We start from the raw sequence: 18,353 nt of genomic DNA, 5'->3' as shown, positions 1-18,353 counted from the left end.
ATTCAGGAGGGAATAAGCAGGTGGAGCAGCCTGAGCAAAGGTGGGGAGGTGTGAGGTCGCATGGGCTGTGCAGGGACCTGCAAAAACTCCAGTCCAATGCAGCATAAGGTCTGAGGCGGGGGGTCAGGGACACAGCTGGGGTGTCACCTATCACCTAGATGAGGCACAGGCCGTGTGGGACTGTGGGAGGGGTCAATCGGGGACGCCCTGATTAGGTGTGCAAAGGCTGCCCTGTGATAGGTGATCAGACAGGAGGCTGTGGTCATTGTCTAGGTCAGAAATGGTGAAGGTCTGCATGGGGGAGGGAAGTGAGAAGAGAGGAAATTTTTGAAAGATATTGAAACTCTTAAAAATATTGTTAGTTATTCCTTCCTAAAATTTTATTTAAAAAATTCAAATACAGAAAATTTGAACAGAAAGATGGAAAAAATCTTATAGTAAACACCTATCTACCACCTTCTGGACTGAATAATTCGCATTTTGCTTTCTCTGTTTCATCACCCATTTTCCCATCTCTCTATCCATCCATCAACCCATTTCACTTTCTGACTCAATTCAATGTACGTGCAGAATGAGAATACTTTACCCGTGAACACTGCAGCATGAGTGCCATTAACTAGATGAACCATGATGACTAAATAAAACTGATCTACTGATACTATCTTTCTTTAAAATTTTGATATTTTGTTCTTCCTAGATGTTTTTGCATTAAGATTGATTTTTTTAAATAGTAGGTTAGAATATAATTTGTCTTGATCACAGATTTTTGGCAAATTTCTGCTCAAGTGGAATGCCTTACTTTCCTCGCCCTATTCCCTGCCCTGCCTGGAAGTCCTGACGGAATTTTATAAATACACTGTGTCTGTAAGGAGGGAATGAGCTCTCCTTACTCCTCTTTTTGGTTCCTTTGGGATTTGTTTTTTCTGTGTCAACAATGCACTCACTTTGGGAATTTTTAGAAATAATTTCTGCTCCAGGGTAGGAGGAGGAGAGTGCGAGGGATTTCAACCCAGGGTCTTTGACATCCTACAGGGGTGGGGAGACCTGAGGCTGGAGGGCCTGCTCAGGGCCCTGAGCTCACACAGCTGGACAGACACCCCCAGCCCCAATTAGAATCCAGGAAATAATGTCCTGAACATTTATGACTCAGTGTCTCCACACACCGCAGGTGGTAAGAGGAGGCATTTAAACACGATCAATAAAAAGGAAAGAGCTTCCCTGGTGGCGCAGTGGTTGGGAGTCCGCCTGCCGATGAAGGGGACACGGGTTCGTGTCCCTGTCCTGGAAGATCCCACATGCCGCGGAGCGGCTGGGCCCGTGAGCCATGGCCGCTGAGCCTGCGCGTCCGGAGCCTGTGCTCTGCAACGGGAGGGGCCACAACAGTGAGAGGCCTGCGTAACGCAAAATAAAAGACAAGAAACAACAAGTGTTGGCAGTGAAGTGGAGAAAGGGGACTCTCCTGCAGTTGGTGGGAATATAAGTTGGTCCAGCCACTATGCAAACTAGGATGGAGGTTCCTCAAACAACTAAGAGTAGCACTACCATATAACCCAGCAATTCCACTTCTGGACATTTATCCCAAGAATATGAAAACATAAATTTGCACACTGCAGCACTGTTTACAGTAGCCAAGCTATGGAAGCAACCTAAGTGTCCAACAAGGTTCTTGAGTTGCCACCACAAGGCATTTGGATTTTATCCTGTGGATGATGGGAGTGGTTGGAGAGATTTGAACAACAGAAGAATGTTATAAGTGTAACATTTTAATGGGTTTTAACAGGTTCTGTCTGGTGGCAGAGTAGGGGGTTCTCAGGATGAGGCCAGCGTAGGGTCAAGCAAAACTCATTAGGTGGTTACTGCAAAAATTAGGAGAGACTGCCAGCCCTTCACCCCCTCTTTTGCAAAATAACCTGCGATGTTCGTCTTTCCCTTCATCTTACACTTGCTGTTTCATTAATTACCTTCCTCGTGGTCTTCTGAAATTTGCCTCCTGGCCTGTGAGTCCCCTTTCACTCATTGATTTCTTTTTTCTTTCTTTTATAAATTTATTTATTTTATTTTTGGCCGCGTTGGGTCTTCGTTGCTGCATGCAGGCTTTCTCTAGTTGTGTCCAGCAGGGGCTCCTCTTCATTGTGGTGCGTGGGCTTCTCATTGCGGTGGCTTCTCTCGTTGTGGAGCAGGGGCTCTAGGTGTGCGGGCTTCAGTAGTTGTGGCACGCAGGCTCAGTAGTTGTGGCTCGCAGGCTCAAGAGGGCAGGCTCACTAGTTGTGACGCACGGGCTTAGTTGCTCCGTGGCATGTGGGATCTTCCCAGACCAGGGCTTGAACCCACATCCCCTGCACTGGCAGGCGGATTCTTAACCACTGTGCCACCAGGGAAGCCCCACTCATTCATTTCATCATTTTTTACTTCCTGCTTCTTGGAAACCCGAATGATTCTGATTGCTACATGTCAGAACTGTTTGCAACATCCCCTATCTGCTGACACCATGAGTTCAGTGAATACATAAAATTTAGTAGGCAGAAGGGTGTGCTGTCATTTTTGTGGCCAAAATCACCTCTGTAGCATTTGCACAACAGTGGAAGCATGGTGGGAGGAGTGGAAGGAAATATTTATCCCATGTGATAAGCTATAACCTGCCAACTTATTTCAGGAGGCCCTTTGGAGCCCAACCATATATGCCACTGGCACAATTTTGAATCACAAGATGCGGCTCTGTTTCCTGGATTCATGATTTAATTGCTTGGGCAAGACCTTTCCCCACCCTGAGCTTCTGTTTCCACATCTGTAAAGTGGGAATTAAATAATCCCAGCACTGCTTATCTCACAGAGATTTCATGAGGATCAATTAAGAGAGACACGAAAGAACTTTATAAACTGTACTTTGCAGTAGAGATGTTAGTGGTTAGTTTATAATGATAAAAATTCTGGGATTGTGGAGAAAGTGAGCAGCCAGAGGAAGTCTTCCTCTTCTTCTTCCCTTTGCTGTAAAGTCTATGAAAGTGCTTCTGCTTCTGGGCATAGGGGAGGGGGTGTGTAGCGGGGCTTTCTGCATGGTGAGGTATGTGTGGGTCAGAAAGAGCATAGCCCTGCCTTACCCCACTCCCCACTGACAGGCTTGCTAGGGGGCCTTGCCTTGTCTCTAGGTTGGGTCAGAGCTCTGGGTCACTACCCTCTCAGAGGACCTGGGCTCTAGACCCAGTCATTCCACTAATTCTTGGGCAAGGAAGGGCCTGGTAAAGTTAAGACCTTGGGTTATAAAACTAGAAGATCTAGGTTTGAATCCCAGCTATGCTAGTAGTTAGCTATGCGTCCTTGGCTGGTCACTTAACCTTTCTGTGCTGCAGTTTGCTTATTTGTAAAAAAGGGACACATATTTTGTAAGTTTAAGGTGTACAACATGCTGATTTGGTACGTGTATATATTGCAAAATGATTACCAAAATAAGGTCAGTTAACATATTCATCACCTCACATAATTACAGTTTTTGTGTGTGTGGTCAGGACATTTAAGATCTACTCTCTTAGTAACCTTCAAGACTATAATACAAAATTGTTAACTCAACTTTGATTACTCAGGACTGAAAAAGCAGATAAGCCATTTACAGTTGATGAGGACACTGTGTTTCTTTTATCTATATAATTACTTTAACTGGGTTATACTGTACTGTAATTACCTGTTTATTTGTCTCTATCTTCAACCTGATTATTGTCTGGGTCTTAGTTGTATCTGTACCCTAAGCGCTGAGAACAGAGCTTTGAAAGTACATGCCAAGCCCATTAGTGCACAAATGAGTAGATGAGGGATGTGGGGTGGGGGGTGATATTCAGGCACACGTCTTCCTTCACAATCTTAGTCTGTCAGACTTTTAAGTTAGGTGTGCCCTGCTGTGGCATGAAGGGGCACAAAGATCATGCCTTCTATTATTTCCCCTCGCAGAGCAAGGCCATTTGCATTGATTAGAACTGGGTACTTGCAAAATTTCAGTCCTAAACAATGACTAGCCTATCGCCTCTGGGATAGATTCTAACCAGCTGGACCAGGCCCTGAGGCGAATAGGGCAGCAGATGGTCCTGTGGGTTTAGTGAGAAAAATCATTGTAGCCCAGTATATGTTTTGGAGGAAGATGAAGGCATATAGTTTCCACAATGGTTTTGTTTCCAAGAAGAATAAGAAAGGCTGTGGGTTTAGTTGAGTGAACTAAGTTGTCAGAAGTTATCAGATGACACCCCAGTCATCCCATGTGGGATGTATTTTGTGTTCCTCTCAGTTGGGAACATAGAGAGGTGGATCCTACACACAAGACCCTAGTGTCCTCATAACCTGCACCTGTCTTTATTCTCGGTGAGGTGAGATAGAGTCCTTGGTTCTGGAGACCCGTGGGGGAGCTCCTGGGCAGGGGTAGCTATGGAGGTAGGAGCCAGAATTGTAACCAATTTGCTGTTGTAGTCTTGGGTCTCACTATTTCACATAGTGACCCTCATCGTGAAACAGCAAACGTTGAATACTGGCATTTCAGTGCAGAAGACTTGCCAATCTATCTTCATGTTAGCTTACATGTGACATGTTGTGATCAATAACTGTTGAGAAGCCACCTGCAGTCCCTGAGCCTCAGTTTCTGTATCTATAAACTGGGGATTGTATCATGACCCTACTTAAGAGCGCCCAGAGAAGGTACCGAAAGAGGGCAGAAATGCATAAGAATTTGTGGGACTTTCTATGCTACTTTTCCTCAGGATCATCTTCCAGCTTCCCAGGCCTGTCTTTTGTTGGTACTCAAGCTTGTATCCACTTCTGTCCTTCATGACCTCTTTGTAGGGCTCCATTATCCTAGAGGTTCCAGAGGTATGCTACATACTAACCTTGGTTGTGTGTCTCACTCCCTCCTCTGGGAAGCTGCTCTCAAGGTAGGGGACTGTATGGGCTTCTAGCCCCCAGCCCAGCGCAATACCTGCACCTGACATTCACCCACTTGGCCTTGAATCAATGCGTGGATGAACAGATATATTCAGGCATTGTATTTCCAGTGGCAGCTATGGATTTTAACAGGTGCCTCCTGGAGAAAGTCTGAACCCAAAGCTGACAAGCTATGATGGTAGAAATTTCATGTTGCATGACAAGGTCCCAAGGAAATAAAAAAGGCAGGTGACATAGTTGGGACTTACTATAATTTACCAATGAGACCTCCACCCACTCAGGCCAGTGTTGGGCAACCCTGGGGACTTTCAGGCCAGAGGGATGGAATGTATTGGCAAGAGGTGTGCATCGCTTGCTCCAGAAGGACTGAAAATGAGAAGGATAAAGGGAGAAGGAAGTGCACAAACACAGCTTAAACGTCCTGTGTTCCTATTGAGTTTAAGAACTTTTGAGGTTTTGTTTTTCATATAATTCACAGTTTCTCAGGCCAAGGAGATACAGCATTTTGGTCAGAGGGAAGACAATGAACCAGTGTAAATTTCAGACCCTCAGTCCTCTAATTTCTCCCATGAGGAATGGGGTGGGGGCTCACAGATGCCACTGACTTCTACTACAGACCTCCTCCTTAGTAACACCTTGCTACCCCTTAAATATTTTCCATCTAGTCAATGATAAGGAAGCATCTGCTCTGACCCCCCCTCCCCCCACTTTGCCCCATAGAAAAACCTCATGTTTTCTTTATGGAGTCTTGTTTGCTGTATGTGCCACATCACTGGTGGATAAGGAGGTTGGAGGTCCACTTGGTCACTGGGCTGCTTTCTCCGCTTCACTCCCTTCACCCTCATTGATTTTGCACTTGTGGCCTTTCCAGAGAGAGGGGGTCATTCTTTCGTTAAGAATCTGTGTAACTGCTGTCCACTGAAGGACCCTCTGAGGGGCGGGACAGGAAGACTGAATGGATACCCTTGGTGCAGCCATCACCACATGGTCCATGTCTTGTCTCTCCTTTGGGGGCCCTCTTGTCAACAGGACCCTGATGGATCATCCTGAACGTGCAGTGATGGTGGCCAAGGCACAGCCAGGCCCTCTTGTTGTATTAACGATACAGGAAGATGATGCGGTCACCAAATAGCCACAGGAAACAGACACACAGGGGCCCAGAGTTCTCACTACTACCAACTCAAGTCCACCAACCTTTCCGATGTCCATGCTGCAGAAAGCATTCTGCAAGGTACCAGGGGCATAAGGGCGACTAATACTCAGACTGTAGCCCAAACTCTCAATCTCTTAAGGGAAATAGGTGTGGAAACCAACAATGGTTCTGGAGGATAGAAGGACAATAATAGAATTGTGTGTGTGCGTGTGTGTGTGTGTTGGGGGGGGCACGACAGAAGTCATCCAGAAGAGGAAGTGGTTATTCCTATTGTTTAGGGAAGTCTCTAAAACAATGTGCTTTCTGAGCTGGGATTTGAAGGATGAGTAGGTGCCTTATGGGGAAACCAGGATATCTAGGCAGAGGAAACTGCGTGGTAAAGATTAGTAGACCTAGCATGTCTGAAGGATTTCAAGTTTTGGAGTTCAGGCAGTTACAGAGAAAAGGGCAGTTTAGAGGATATTTGTGGCTAGTGGTTTTATTTGAGTTTCTATAACCTTTGAAATTACTGATAACACTGATTGAGTTGTTACTGAATGGTCACAGAATATGAAGTCAAGGGAGGTCAAACTGGACTGTCCGTGATGCCAACTATCAAGGTAGGGAGGGCTCATGCAGGTGGAGCACAGGTAGCCCTTCTATTGGCTGCAGCTCCAGCTCCACCACCTTCCCAGGACATAAACATTTCAGCCTCAGTGAATCATCCCTGGATGTGAAAGGAAGCAGGCAGGCAAAGAGTGACACACGCAGCTGAGAAGAAACTCAGAGGAGAGAATCACCGAGGAGAGTGGCCATGGACCTGATCCTGAGCTTTTCCATGGAAACCTGGGTTCTCCTGGCTACCAGCCTGGTACTCCTCTATCTGTGAGTATCTGTGATTCTGATTTCCTCTGTAACCTTGGACTTGGGGTGCTCATCAGGTCCCACTTTCCCTTTACTGTTTTGAGGATCAGTTAGTGGAGGGAAAGTTGCTTAAGCTGTGGGTGCTACAAACACCAAAGGGGTTATTATCGATCTTAACCCAGTTCTGTTGAACGAGTAACCAACAAACACCCTCCCTACCACCACCCCGCCAAGTTTTTATCTTCTGTAGCTAGGAGGGTTTAGTGATGTTATTTGCTCCTGGGGATGACTGACTACCATGGACCCAGACTAATCAACCAGAATCCACCAGGGGAAGATTTAAAACAACTGGTCCCTGCGCAGTGGGGTGCTGTCCCCTTCCCAAGCTCTGGGGATCCTGGAGGCATGAAGTAACTTGGGATTTGTCTCATGATCTTCACCTTCTGGGTTCAGTATCTGCTGCAAGAGCCGTGTAGAAGGATTGGCCCCTGTGTCACTCAGGGGGGTTCCTGCTTCCTTCCCTCCCTCCCCAGATGTCATTTACACAGGGCACCTTGTCACCCAGGGGCTGGAAATTGATCGCCCTTCACTTCATATCAGCTCTTCCCCCTTTCCTGTGTCCCTCCTATGGCATCCTCTTCCAAGGCTCAATTCCCCCACCCTGTACTATGCAGAGCTATCTACCCCCAAATGAGAAATCTTTAGAGGAGAGGACACTTGGCAGAAATCTTGAAATTATATTCATTTCTTTCAGCTTTTCCTCTCGTCTCTGAGAGCTTTAGCATCAGCATAGAAATCTGAGAGGTCATGTAACACGTTGAAAGTTCAGAAAGGGAAATTGATTTGCCCTGGTTGTGAAGGCGAAGGAAGGAACTGGGGTTGGAATAGCCCAAGTCACTCCCATTTTGGAAGTTGGTGCTCACACCTCCACCAACTTTTCTGGAGGAAGGATCTAAACACCCAGCTGGGCTTGGCCAAAGTGCCTCTGCTGCCTCTTCAAGCACAGTTTCTTTCAGGCAATTTTTGGGTTTATTTTATCACATAAGATTTGATGGATTTGTACAGAATATTTGGAACCTGTAAGACCTTAAAAACTAAGCTTCAAAGAAGAAAAAAGTCTTAATCAAACATTCTGCAACATTTTATGGTTATTCATTCTGTGTTGCACAATGCCTCTTTTGCTGTCTTCAGGGAGGTACCTGAAGCTTGCAAGGCCCACTTTTAGCTAAAAGGGCTTGCAGAGCGTGTTGACGCATTTCTACACAGCACACTTTTCAGCCATACCTTTCTAATTTGCCCCCACAGAGTTAGTTTTGGCGGCCTAGCAACTTCATCACTAAAAGCATTGCCAGCAACCTCTTCCCCTCAACCTCTCTTTTCCTCCACTCTGTCAATTCTCAGAAACACCAGACTGAGAAGACCTGCAAGATTTCAAACCCCCCATTTGTGGGATTCCACACAGAGCACATTAAGATGAGTTTCACGTACACCAGCTGTAGGAAGCACCAGCCTTAATGGCTTTTTGAGGTAGTTGGCGCACAGAGGCAGTAAACAAACTAATCTGTGATTGAGGATCTTGAAAAAAACGAGTGTGCCTGGTACTGTGTTTAGCAGGTGAGTATCACAGGTTGGAGGACCAGATACCATTTGAGAAAGAACGGTCTGGAAATGGCTCCTCTAGTCATTGGTTCACTTATACAGTTATATTGAGGGAACATATGGTCAGTCACCCTTCTCTGTAGGGCAAATCAAGCAAATTGCCTGACAACAGAGACTTGAGTGTAGCTGAAAGGTGCTGACATTTCTATGATGCCAATGGAAGCCTTGAACACAGTTTGTATTTTATAGAAATTAGGACACTGTTACTCTCTAAGGCTTGATTATGAAGTTGGACTTAAGAAGAATTAAATCCTAAAATGGGGTCAGGATACAGAGGGAAAGAAAAGCATAAAAATCTCCATGCAAATTGTAAGAACAATGTCACAGTAGGCTGTCAATAACTGTTGTTTTGCAGACGAAGTTAAGCAAAATCTCATTATTGGAACAGAAAAAGAAATTTTCCCTTTCTACCTAGAATAAGAATCTCCAAATCATCTAAGAGTCAAGTTACCAAATAAATATGAGTGAATTCCCTGGAAGAATTCCAGCCTGAACCTCTCAGGACCACTCCAATTAGAAACATTTATAAAGTATTCACTCTAAGATTGGAACTGTGAAGACTTCAGCTGCCTTTAGCTAATCGTCATTACCTTTAATGGGTCTCGTATTGGTGGTGGGCAAGGAGATGATGAGTGAATGTAATGATTGCTTTTGGAGCTGCTGGTATTTTTTATTGCCTACATGCTATCTCCTTAGGTTGACTGTTCCAGTTCTGAGTCAGTGACTGGCCAGCTCCAGCACCACTATTCCGCAATTCCTGTGACCTGGTTTCCTCTTTCACTTTACAGATATGGGACTTATTCACATGGACGTTTTAAGAAGCTGGGGATTCCTGGGCCGAGACCTCTGCCTTATTTTGGAAATATTCTGTCCTACCGAAAGGTGTGTGTTGTTTGAGCTCCAGCTTTGCTTCTTATGGTGGCAAATCTCAGCTGAATAATATAGTAAAACTGCCCCTCCTCAGGAGGAAGTTCTGAGGTTTCACACTTTCCAGAAATATCATGGACCCCACCCAGCACATGGCCAATTTTACAACACACCTCTATTTTTAGCTGTTAGGAGCCTCAGGTTTTGCGGCCCAGCTCTCTAGCTGATTCAGCACAGAACTTGATTTTCCATCTGGTGAGTATTGTGAAGAGGATTTTCTTTCTGCCAGGTGCAGATTCCCAGGAAGGCACCATCCCCTTAGTATTAGGAGAAAAGCATGAAGAGGGTGCCTGGTCGTGGCTTATTAAGCTGCCTACACTACAGTCAGGCTTTCCTGTTGGTAGCATAAGCTCTGGGCAGCATTTTTTTCTTCCTCCTGGATTGCTTGGTAACTTCAGTTTCTAACGCAGCCTGAGTATTCAATGTCGGGTAATTTGCACCTACTTGAATTATCTCAAGAACTGCTAATGCCTGCAGTTATTTCTGTGGCTCTACTCCATTTTTGCTATAACCCTGACATCTTCTGTGTTTCGAGGGGTGGAGCAAGAGCTTTTTGCTTTACTTCTGTGCCTCCAGAGAAAGCACCTTATGGATGCATCTGAGCAGTGAGTAGGTGTAACGGAGACAAGATGGTGGTTGTCTAGTTACTTCAGGTATTTAACCACCAAATAAGTTGTGGGGTTTAAAAAAAAAAAAAAGGCAGAATCGGGCTTCCCTCGTGGCGCAGTGGTTGAGAGTCCGCCTGCCGATGCAGGGGACACGGGTTCGTGCCCCGGTCCGGGAAGATCCCACATGCCGCGGAGCGGTTAGGCCCGTGAGCCATGGCCGCTAAGCCTGCGCATCCGGAGCCTGTGCTCCGCAACGGGAGAGGCCACAGCAGTGAGAGGCCCGCGTACCGCAAAAAAAAAAAAAAAGGCAGAATCACATATACAAAATCACTAGAAAGGATATGATTTGACAAAATTATTAAAAATTGAACTGAACTCAGTAGAATGTACTAGGTGGCATATGGACTATGAATTCTGGCTGAGCCTTGATATTAATCCAGCTCTGATGCCTTGCCCAGGGCCTGGCCCCTGAAATGAAGGTCATGAGCTACGTCCATGTGTCCAGGGGGCAGAGCCTTGTGTGTAGGCTGCTCTCTGGCTCAGATTTCCCTTCCTGCAGACGTAAGCCTTGTTTCTCAGATCCTGATTCTCCCAACTGAGGTCTTCATTGTCTCATTACTGCCTGTGAACTTCATGAACTGTTTTCTCTCTGAAAAAGCAATAATTTATTTTCCACCTTTCCCGGATGAACTCCTTAGTAGATGCACTCCAAGACCCATGTTTCTGAGACCTTCATTTTCATAGGTAAACCATCAAATATCGCAGCAGAAACTTAGTAACAGGAAGTTTGTTTTCCTTTAAGCAACAGAGGGAAAATTCAGGGCAAGTGTTTTAATTGGTGGTGTTGTTTGTAGTTGTGGTAACTCCCCATCTTTTCTGTGTTGAGCTGGAAAACTAGAAGGTGATCTACTTTGTCATTCATTCACTCATTTATTTTCTCACTCAACACACACCCCTTAGACTTACTTAAATCTGCTGGACTAAAAAGGTCGCTGGTGTCTTTAACTTCCTAATTCTTCTAGAAATCTAGAGAGGGCTCATGAGATAAATGAAAAGGCTGCTTAACAAGGAGATGAAAGTGTGTACAGGCCGATCTAACTTACCCTTCACTTCAGTTTTCTCACGAAAGACAAGGAGGTACTTAGTATTCACAGGCAAAGGTAAACATTTAGTATCTGTAATAGAGAAAATGCAAGAGTGATTTAAAATTCTCTGTTCCAATATCTCCTTTTTCCCCTTCATTTCCCCTAAGAAGTCTCTGAATATGAACTTCCTTCCACCTGCCAGTGGAAAATAGTAAGCCTGATTTCATGGGTTTCAAGGTACTTTTGTCCCCAAAAGAGGTAGTGTTCAATACATTTAGTTTAATAATCTAATTTTGTTTCTCTTGCAGGGTCTTTGGGAGTTTGACAATGGATGTTTTAAAAAGTATGGAAAAATATGGGGGTGAGTATTCTGGAAAGTTCCATCGGATAGACTTGTTATGATGTGGTGCCCCCTGTGGTATGGAAGACAATCTCAGTCCAGAGCTTCTTGGGATGAAGTCTATTGTAAAGCTTTGGAGTCTTGTTCTTGCTACCAGGGATCCCAGGTGTCAGCCAGGTGTCCAGGTCTACAGTCTGAATTAGGCCTGGAGATTTGCAGGTCATCACTTTTCTCCAGACTTTGAGGCCCAGGGACTCCTAACATCGCTTTCTGTCCAGTGTCACTCTTCCTCCCTTCTCCATTTTTCTTTCCTTAGGTTGCATTTAATTGCATAAAATGCATTATTCCAGAACATTCTAATATGTGCCCATAAATGCATTTTTTGACCCTTTTCCACATGATTCACTTAATTAAAAGCCAAGAATCCTTTATTTAAGTTCTGCGTTTAATATGTCCTTTTGGAAAAAGAGCTGGGGGTTACAGGTAAAGAAAATAGGAAACAATTTCTGCTCAGCTTTTTACATTCTCTACAAGTATGGAGGTTTTTTTGTTATTGTTTTTAATTTTCAGCCAAGACTTTCCAATATAATTGTATTCAGTTATTGTTTTTGTTTTATCTACTATTTTTCTCTGACTTTGAAGAGATGTGGGATACATCTAACCCAGAGTGTGTCATGTGGGCTCACAGACTTTAGGAGTTTTGTAGGTTTGATGAGAGCAGCAGGAGAGGTGTAATGTAGTGACTGTTTGCCAAAAGGAAATAGGAGAAGGCTCTGCCTCTCTGTACCTCTTCATCTTCTCTGATCAAGTCCTCGGAAACCATAGGGCCCTGCTGAGTTGCCATGGCCCCAAAAGTCAATGTGATTGAGTGGACAGAGCACATAGCCGTGGATCACTACTGGACCAGCTCCAACTGCCCCTCCAACATTTAATACTTGTGAGCTCTGGATAGAGTCACTTTTTCATGGTGGATCCCAGTTCTCTCATTAGAAAATGGTTCTCATGCTTGGGTGTAAATGAGAATCACCTGGGAGAACTTGTTATAAATACAGAACTTTGACCCCACCCATCAGCATACCAAATCAATATGATCTGGGATAGGGCCAAAAATCTGAATTTTAACTGGTAATACAAGAAATACTAAGGCTGGAGTGACATCTGAATATAAAGTGTCACCCCAAACCACGATCTCTTCTCCACCCAGGTGTTTTTGAAAAAACATGATGGGAAGAAGGGAATCATCCAAGTAATATGGTCAATCAGATGGAAGAGCAGATTAAGTACCTCTTCAATCCCTTCCGTCACTGCTTCAACACTAAATGCACATGACACCCACTTAAACCCTCTGAGTTTTAGAATTTTTTTGGGGGGGGAAATAATGCACTGGTTCTCATCCATTTTTATATGTGATCACAAAACCATCTGAAATTCATGTGTGAAGTCAGAGGAATAATAGGTAACATGCAGAAAACCTTCCATTGTGTTCTAGCCATCGCAAACGATTGATAGAGGAAACAAAATGCCGGAAGACAGTGTGATTAACTTAGAGTCAACCTCATGCCAGTGGCCCATTCCCATGAACGGGCATCCTGACAGTCAGGAGATCAGGCCAAATTGGGATGTCTCACATCTGAGGAGTCGGCTTTATGTGGTTAGGTGGGTCAAACGTAGGCCTGCCCTGCTGCTAATGGCTGTCACCTACACGGAGCCTGAGGCCCACTTGGGACCCATGTCGAAGAATAAATATAAGTAATGAAAAGAACATATTTTAAAAATGAATTAAAAAAGAATCATATAGATGAAGAAAAAAAAATGAATTATACATGCTCCTCTGAATTTCTTTATTCTCTTTGTCCTTTTGTTTCAAATTTTTCTAACCTTGATGCTACCAAGGATATCTCCTTATTAGTTAATATAATATTTCCTTTTAAAAATTATGAACTAGAAAGCAAATTTTAGAAAATAGAGCAGAGAAAATCTTTCATAATCCCACTCTCACTTGTGGAGTATTCCAAATCTTCTTCCATTTGCAGACACATTTTACATATTTATGATCAATGTGTCTATAAGTTTCATAGGCCTTTTTCATGCTTTTGATATATCTTCAAAAATGAGTGGGTGGACTCTCCTTAATTAATTAGTTTTTTCATTCTTAGACAATTTACTTGCCTTCAATTATTTACTAAGCTAACTTCCTTTTTGATAATGAAATATTTTAAACCTATAAAAGTTATGGAGAATGGCATAGGAAATAACCCATGTAAACAACACCTAGACTTAACAAATGTTCTAATGTTATTTCTAACCATGATCTCTAGGAGTAAGGATTATGTAATGTCAGGATGAGAATCTGGACTTAAGCTGTGAGTCCAGCTGCAGAAACCAGATCATTAAATTTAATCACATCTCTTTTCCCTACACAGGTGTTATGAAGGTCAACAGCCTCTGTTGGTTGTCACAGATCCAGACATAATCAAAACAGTGCTAGTGAAAGAATGTTATTCTGTCTTCACAAACCGGAGGGTAAGCATCCATTTCTAAGTTTAAATATTATTTATTTATTAAATATTTATTCTGTAATAATTATAAATTCACAGGATATTGTCAAAAGAGAAAAATACAGGAAGGTGCTGTGAAGGAAACCCTTCATCCTGTTTCCCCAAAAGGTTAATATCTTGCATAATTATAGTACAGTATCAAAGTAGGAAATTGACATTGATACTATCCACATAGCCTATTCAGATTTTATTAGTTTTATGTGCATTCATTTGCTGTGAGTGTGTGTGTGTTACTCTATGAAAATTTATCATAGATGTAGATTTGTGTAACTACCACCACAATCAATGTATAGAAATATTACTTCCCCATCAAGCTCCCTCTAACCATTCTTTTATAGTCACAGTGAGTAGCTTGTCTTTTCCTCTTATCAGGGTCTTAGTAGAGCAATTCTTTTTGTATTTTTATAGTTTATTATTTTATCCATACTAAAACACTTCATGAAATCACTTACTGTTTCTTTTTAACATCTTTATTGGAGTATAATTGCTTTACAATGGTGTGTTAGTTTCTGCTTTATAACAAAGTGAATCAGTTATACATATACATATGTCCCCATATCTCTTCCCTCTTACATCTCCCTCCCTCCCACTCTTCCTATCCCACCCCTCTATGTGCTCACAAAGCACCGAGCTGATCTCCCTGTGCTATGTGGCTGCTTCCCACTAGCTATCTATTTTACGTTTGGTAGTGTATATATGTCCATGCCACTCTCTCACTTTGTCCCAGCTTACCCTTCCCCCTCCCTGTATCCTCAAGTCCATTCTGTAGTAAGTCTGCATCTTTATTCCCATCTTGCCCTTAGGTTCTTCATGAACATTTTTTTTTTTAGATTCCATATATATGTGTTAGCATACAGTATTTGTTTTTCTCTTTCTGACTTATTCACTCTGCATGACAGTCTCTAGGTCCATCCACCTCACTACAAATAACTCAGTTTTGTTCCTTTTTATGGCTGAGTAATATTCCATTGTATATATGTGCCACATCTTCTTTATCCATTCATCTGTTGATGGACGGTTCGGTTGCTTCCATGTCCTGGCTATTGTAAAAAGAGCTGCAATGAACATTTTGATACATGACTCTTTTTGAATTATGGTTTTCTCAGGGTATATGCCCATTAGTGGGATTGCTGGGTTGTATGGGAGTTCTATTTTTAGTTTTTTAAGGAACCTCCATACTGTTCTCCATAGTGGCTGTATCAATTTACATTCCCACCAACACTGCAAGAAGGTTCCCTTTTTTCCATACCCTCTCCAGCATTTATTGTTTGTAGATTTTTTGATGATGGCCATTCTGACTGGTGTGAGATGATATCTCATTGTAGTTTTGATTTGCATTTCTCTAATGATTAACGATGTTGAGCATTCTTTCATGTGTTTGTTGGTAATCTGTATATCTTCTTTGGAGAAATGTCTATTTAGGTCTTCTGCCCATTTTTGGATTGGGTTGTTTGTTTTTTTAATGTTGAGCTGCATGAGCTGCTTGTAAATTTTGGAGATTAATCCTTTGTCAGTTGCTTCATTGGCAAATATTTTCTCCCATTCTGAGGGTTGTCTTTTCATCTTGTTTATGGTTTCCTTTGCTGTGCAAAAGCTTTGAAGTTTCATTAGGTCCCATTTGTTTATTTTTGTTTTTATTTCCATTTCTCTAGGAAGTGGGTCAAAAAGGATCTTGCTGTGATTGATGTCATAGAGTGTTCTGCCCATGTTTTCCTCTAAGAGTTTGATGGTGTCTGGCCTTACATTTAGATCTTTAATCCATTTTGAGTTTATTTTTGTGTATGGTGTTCGGGAGTGTTCTAATTTCATTCTTTTGCATGTAGCTGTCCAGTTTTCCCAGCACCACTTATTGAAGAGACTGTCTTTTCTCCATTGTATATCCTTGCCTCCTTTGTCATAGGTTAGTTGACCATAGGTGCATGGGTTTATCTCTGGGCTTTCTATCTTGTTCCATTGGTCTATGTTTCTGTTTTTGTGCCAGTACCATATTGTCTTGATTACTGTAGCTTTTGTAGTATAGTCTGAAGTCAGGGAGTCTGATTCTTCCAGCTCCGTTTTTTTCCCCTCAAGACTCTTTTGGCTATTCGGGGTCTTTTGTGTCTCCATACAAATTAAGATTATTTTGTTCTAGTTCCATTAAAAATACCATTGATAATTTGATAGGGATTGCATTGAATAGATTGCTTTGGGTAGTATAGTCATTTTCACAATATTGATTCTTCCAATCCAAGAACATGGTATATCTCTCCATCTGTTGGTATCATCTTTAATATCTTTCATCAGTGTCTTACAGTTTTCTACATACAGGTCTTTTGTCTCCCTAGGTGGGTTTATTCCTAGGTATTTTATTCTTTTTGTAGCAATGGTAAATGGGAGTGTTTCCTTAATTTCTCTTTCAGATTTTTCATCATTAGTGTATAGGAATGCAGGAGATTTCTGTGCATTAATTTTGTATCCTGCAACTTTACCAAATTCATTGATTAGCTCTAGTAGTTTTCTGGTGGCATCTTTAGTATAGTATCATGTCATCTATGTATAGTATCATGTCATCTGCAAATAGTGACAGTTTTACTTCTTCTTTTCCAATTTGTATTCCTCTTATATCTTTTTCTTCTCTGATTGCCGTGGCTAGGACTTCCAAAACTATGTTGAATAATAGTGGTGAGAGTGGACATCCTTGTCTTGTTCCTGATCTTAGAGGAAATGCTTTCAGTTTTTCACCATTGAGAATGATGTTTGCTGTGGGTTTGTCATATATGGCCTTTGTTATGTTGAGGTAGGTTCCCTCTATGCCAACTTTCTGGAGAGTTTTTATCATAAATCGGTGTTGAATTTTGTCAAAAGCTTTTTCTGCATCTATTGAGATGATCATATGGTTTTTATCCTTCAATTTGTTAATATGGTGTATCACATTGATTGATTTGCATATACTGAAGAATCCTTGCATCCCTTGAATAAACCCCACTTGATCATGGTGTATGATCCTTTTACTATGTTGTTGGATTCTGTTTGCTAGTATTTTGTGGAGGATTTTTGCATCGATATTCATCAGTGATATTGGTCTGTAATTTTCTTTTTTTGTAGTATCTTTGTTTGGTTTTGGTATGAGGGTGATGGTGGACTCATAGAATGAGTTTGGGAGCATTCCTTCCTCTGCAATTTTTTGTAAGAGTTTGAGAAGGATGGGTGTTAGCTCTTCTCTAAATGTTTGATAGAATTCACCTAAGAAACCATCTGGTCCTGGACTTTTGTTTGTTGGAAGGTTTTTTTGTTTGTTTGTTTGTTTTTTTGTGGTACGTGGGCCTCTCACTGTTGTGGCCTCTCCTGTTGCGGAGCGCAGGCTCCAGACACGCAGGCTCAGAGGCCATGGCTCACAGGCCCAGCCGCTCCGCGGCATGTGGGATCCTCCCAGACCGGGCCACGAACCCGTGTCCCCTGCATCGGCAGGCAGACTCTCAACCACTGCGCCACCAGGGAAGCCCTGTTAGAAGATTTTTAATCACAGTTTCAATTTCATTACTTGTGATTGGTCTGTTCATATTTTCTATTTCTTCCTGGTTCAGTCTTGGAAGGTTATACCTTTCTAAGAATTTGTCCATTTCTTCCAGGTTGTCCATTTTATTGGCACAGAGTTGCTTGTAGTAATCTCTTAGGATGCTTTGTATTTCTGTGGTGTCTGTTGTAACTTCTCCTTTTTCATTTCTAATTTTATTGATTTGAGTCCTCTCCCTCTTTTTCTTGATGAGTCTGGCTAATGGTTTATCAATTTTGTTTATCTTCTCAAAGAACCAGCTTTTAGTTTTATTGATCTTTGCTATTGTTTTCTTTGTTTCTATTTCATTTATTTCTGCTCTGATCTTTATGATTTCTTTCCTTTTGCTAACGTTGGGTTTTATTTGTTCTTCTTTCTCTAGTTCCTTTAGGTGTAAGGTTAGATTGTTTATTTGAGATTTTTCTTCTTTCTTGAGGTAGGCTTGTATAGCTATAAACTTCGCTCTTAGAGCTGCTTTTGCTGCATCCCATAGGTTTTGGATCATCGTATTTTCATTGTCATTTATCTCTGGTATTTTCTGATTTCCTCTTTGATTTCTTCAGTGATCTCTTGGTTATTTAGTAATGTATTGTTTAGCCTCCATGTGTTGGGGATTTTTACGGTTTTTTCCCTGTGATTGATTTCTAATCTCATAGCGCTGTGGTCAGAAAAGGTACTTGATATGATTTCAATTTTCTTAAATTTACTGAGGCTTGATTTCTGACCCAAGA

The 18,353-nt window shown here is 42.3% G+C and overlaps 2 protein-coding genes across 3 annotated transcripts in view; both read left to right on the top strand.

Annotated features, from left to right (window-relative positions):
- ZSCAN25 (zinc finger and SCAN domain containing 25) overlaps positions 1–6,857 on the top strand; it is a 51,303-nt gene extending 44,446 nt beyond the window's left edge. Inside the window, exons 7-8 of the transcript XR_009522166.1 lie at positions 5,947–6,148; positions 6,745–6,857. The gene's annotated coding sequence lies outside the window, so the exon portion shown is untranslated. The remainder of the gene's footprint in view (positions 1–5,946; positions 6,149–6,744) is intronic.
- Positions 6,755–18,353, top strand: part of LOC132438313 (cytochrome P450 3A28-like) — a 42,670-nt gene continuing 31,071 nt past the window's right edge. For both annotated transcript variants that reach the window (XM_060032386.1, XM_060032389.1), the window contains exons 1-4: positions 6,755–6,934; positions 9,361–9,454; positions 11,501–11,553; positions 13,956–14,055. In XM_060032386.1, the coding sequence (XP_059888369.1) occupies positions 6,864–6,934; positions 9,361–9,454; positions 11,501–11,553; positions 13,956–14,055 (318 nt within the window). In that variant the 5' untranslated portion in view covers positions 6,755–6,863. The remainder of the gene's footprint in view (positions 6,935–9,360; positions 9,455–11,500; positions 11,554–13,955; positions 14,056–18,353) is intronic.

The sequence above is a fragment of the Delphinus delphis genome, chromosome 15, assembly GCF_949987515.2.
Source record: "Delphinus delphis chromosome 15, mDelDel1.2, whole genome shotgun sequence".
NCBI classification, from domain to species: Eukaryota; Metazoa; Chordata; class Mammalia; order Artiodactyla; family Delphinidae; genus Delphinus; species Delphinus delphis.
Note: the sequence above shows the minus strand (reverse complement) of the source record. Positions and strands in the feature narration are given on the sequence as shown.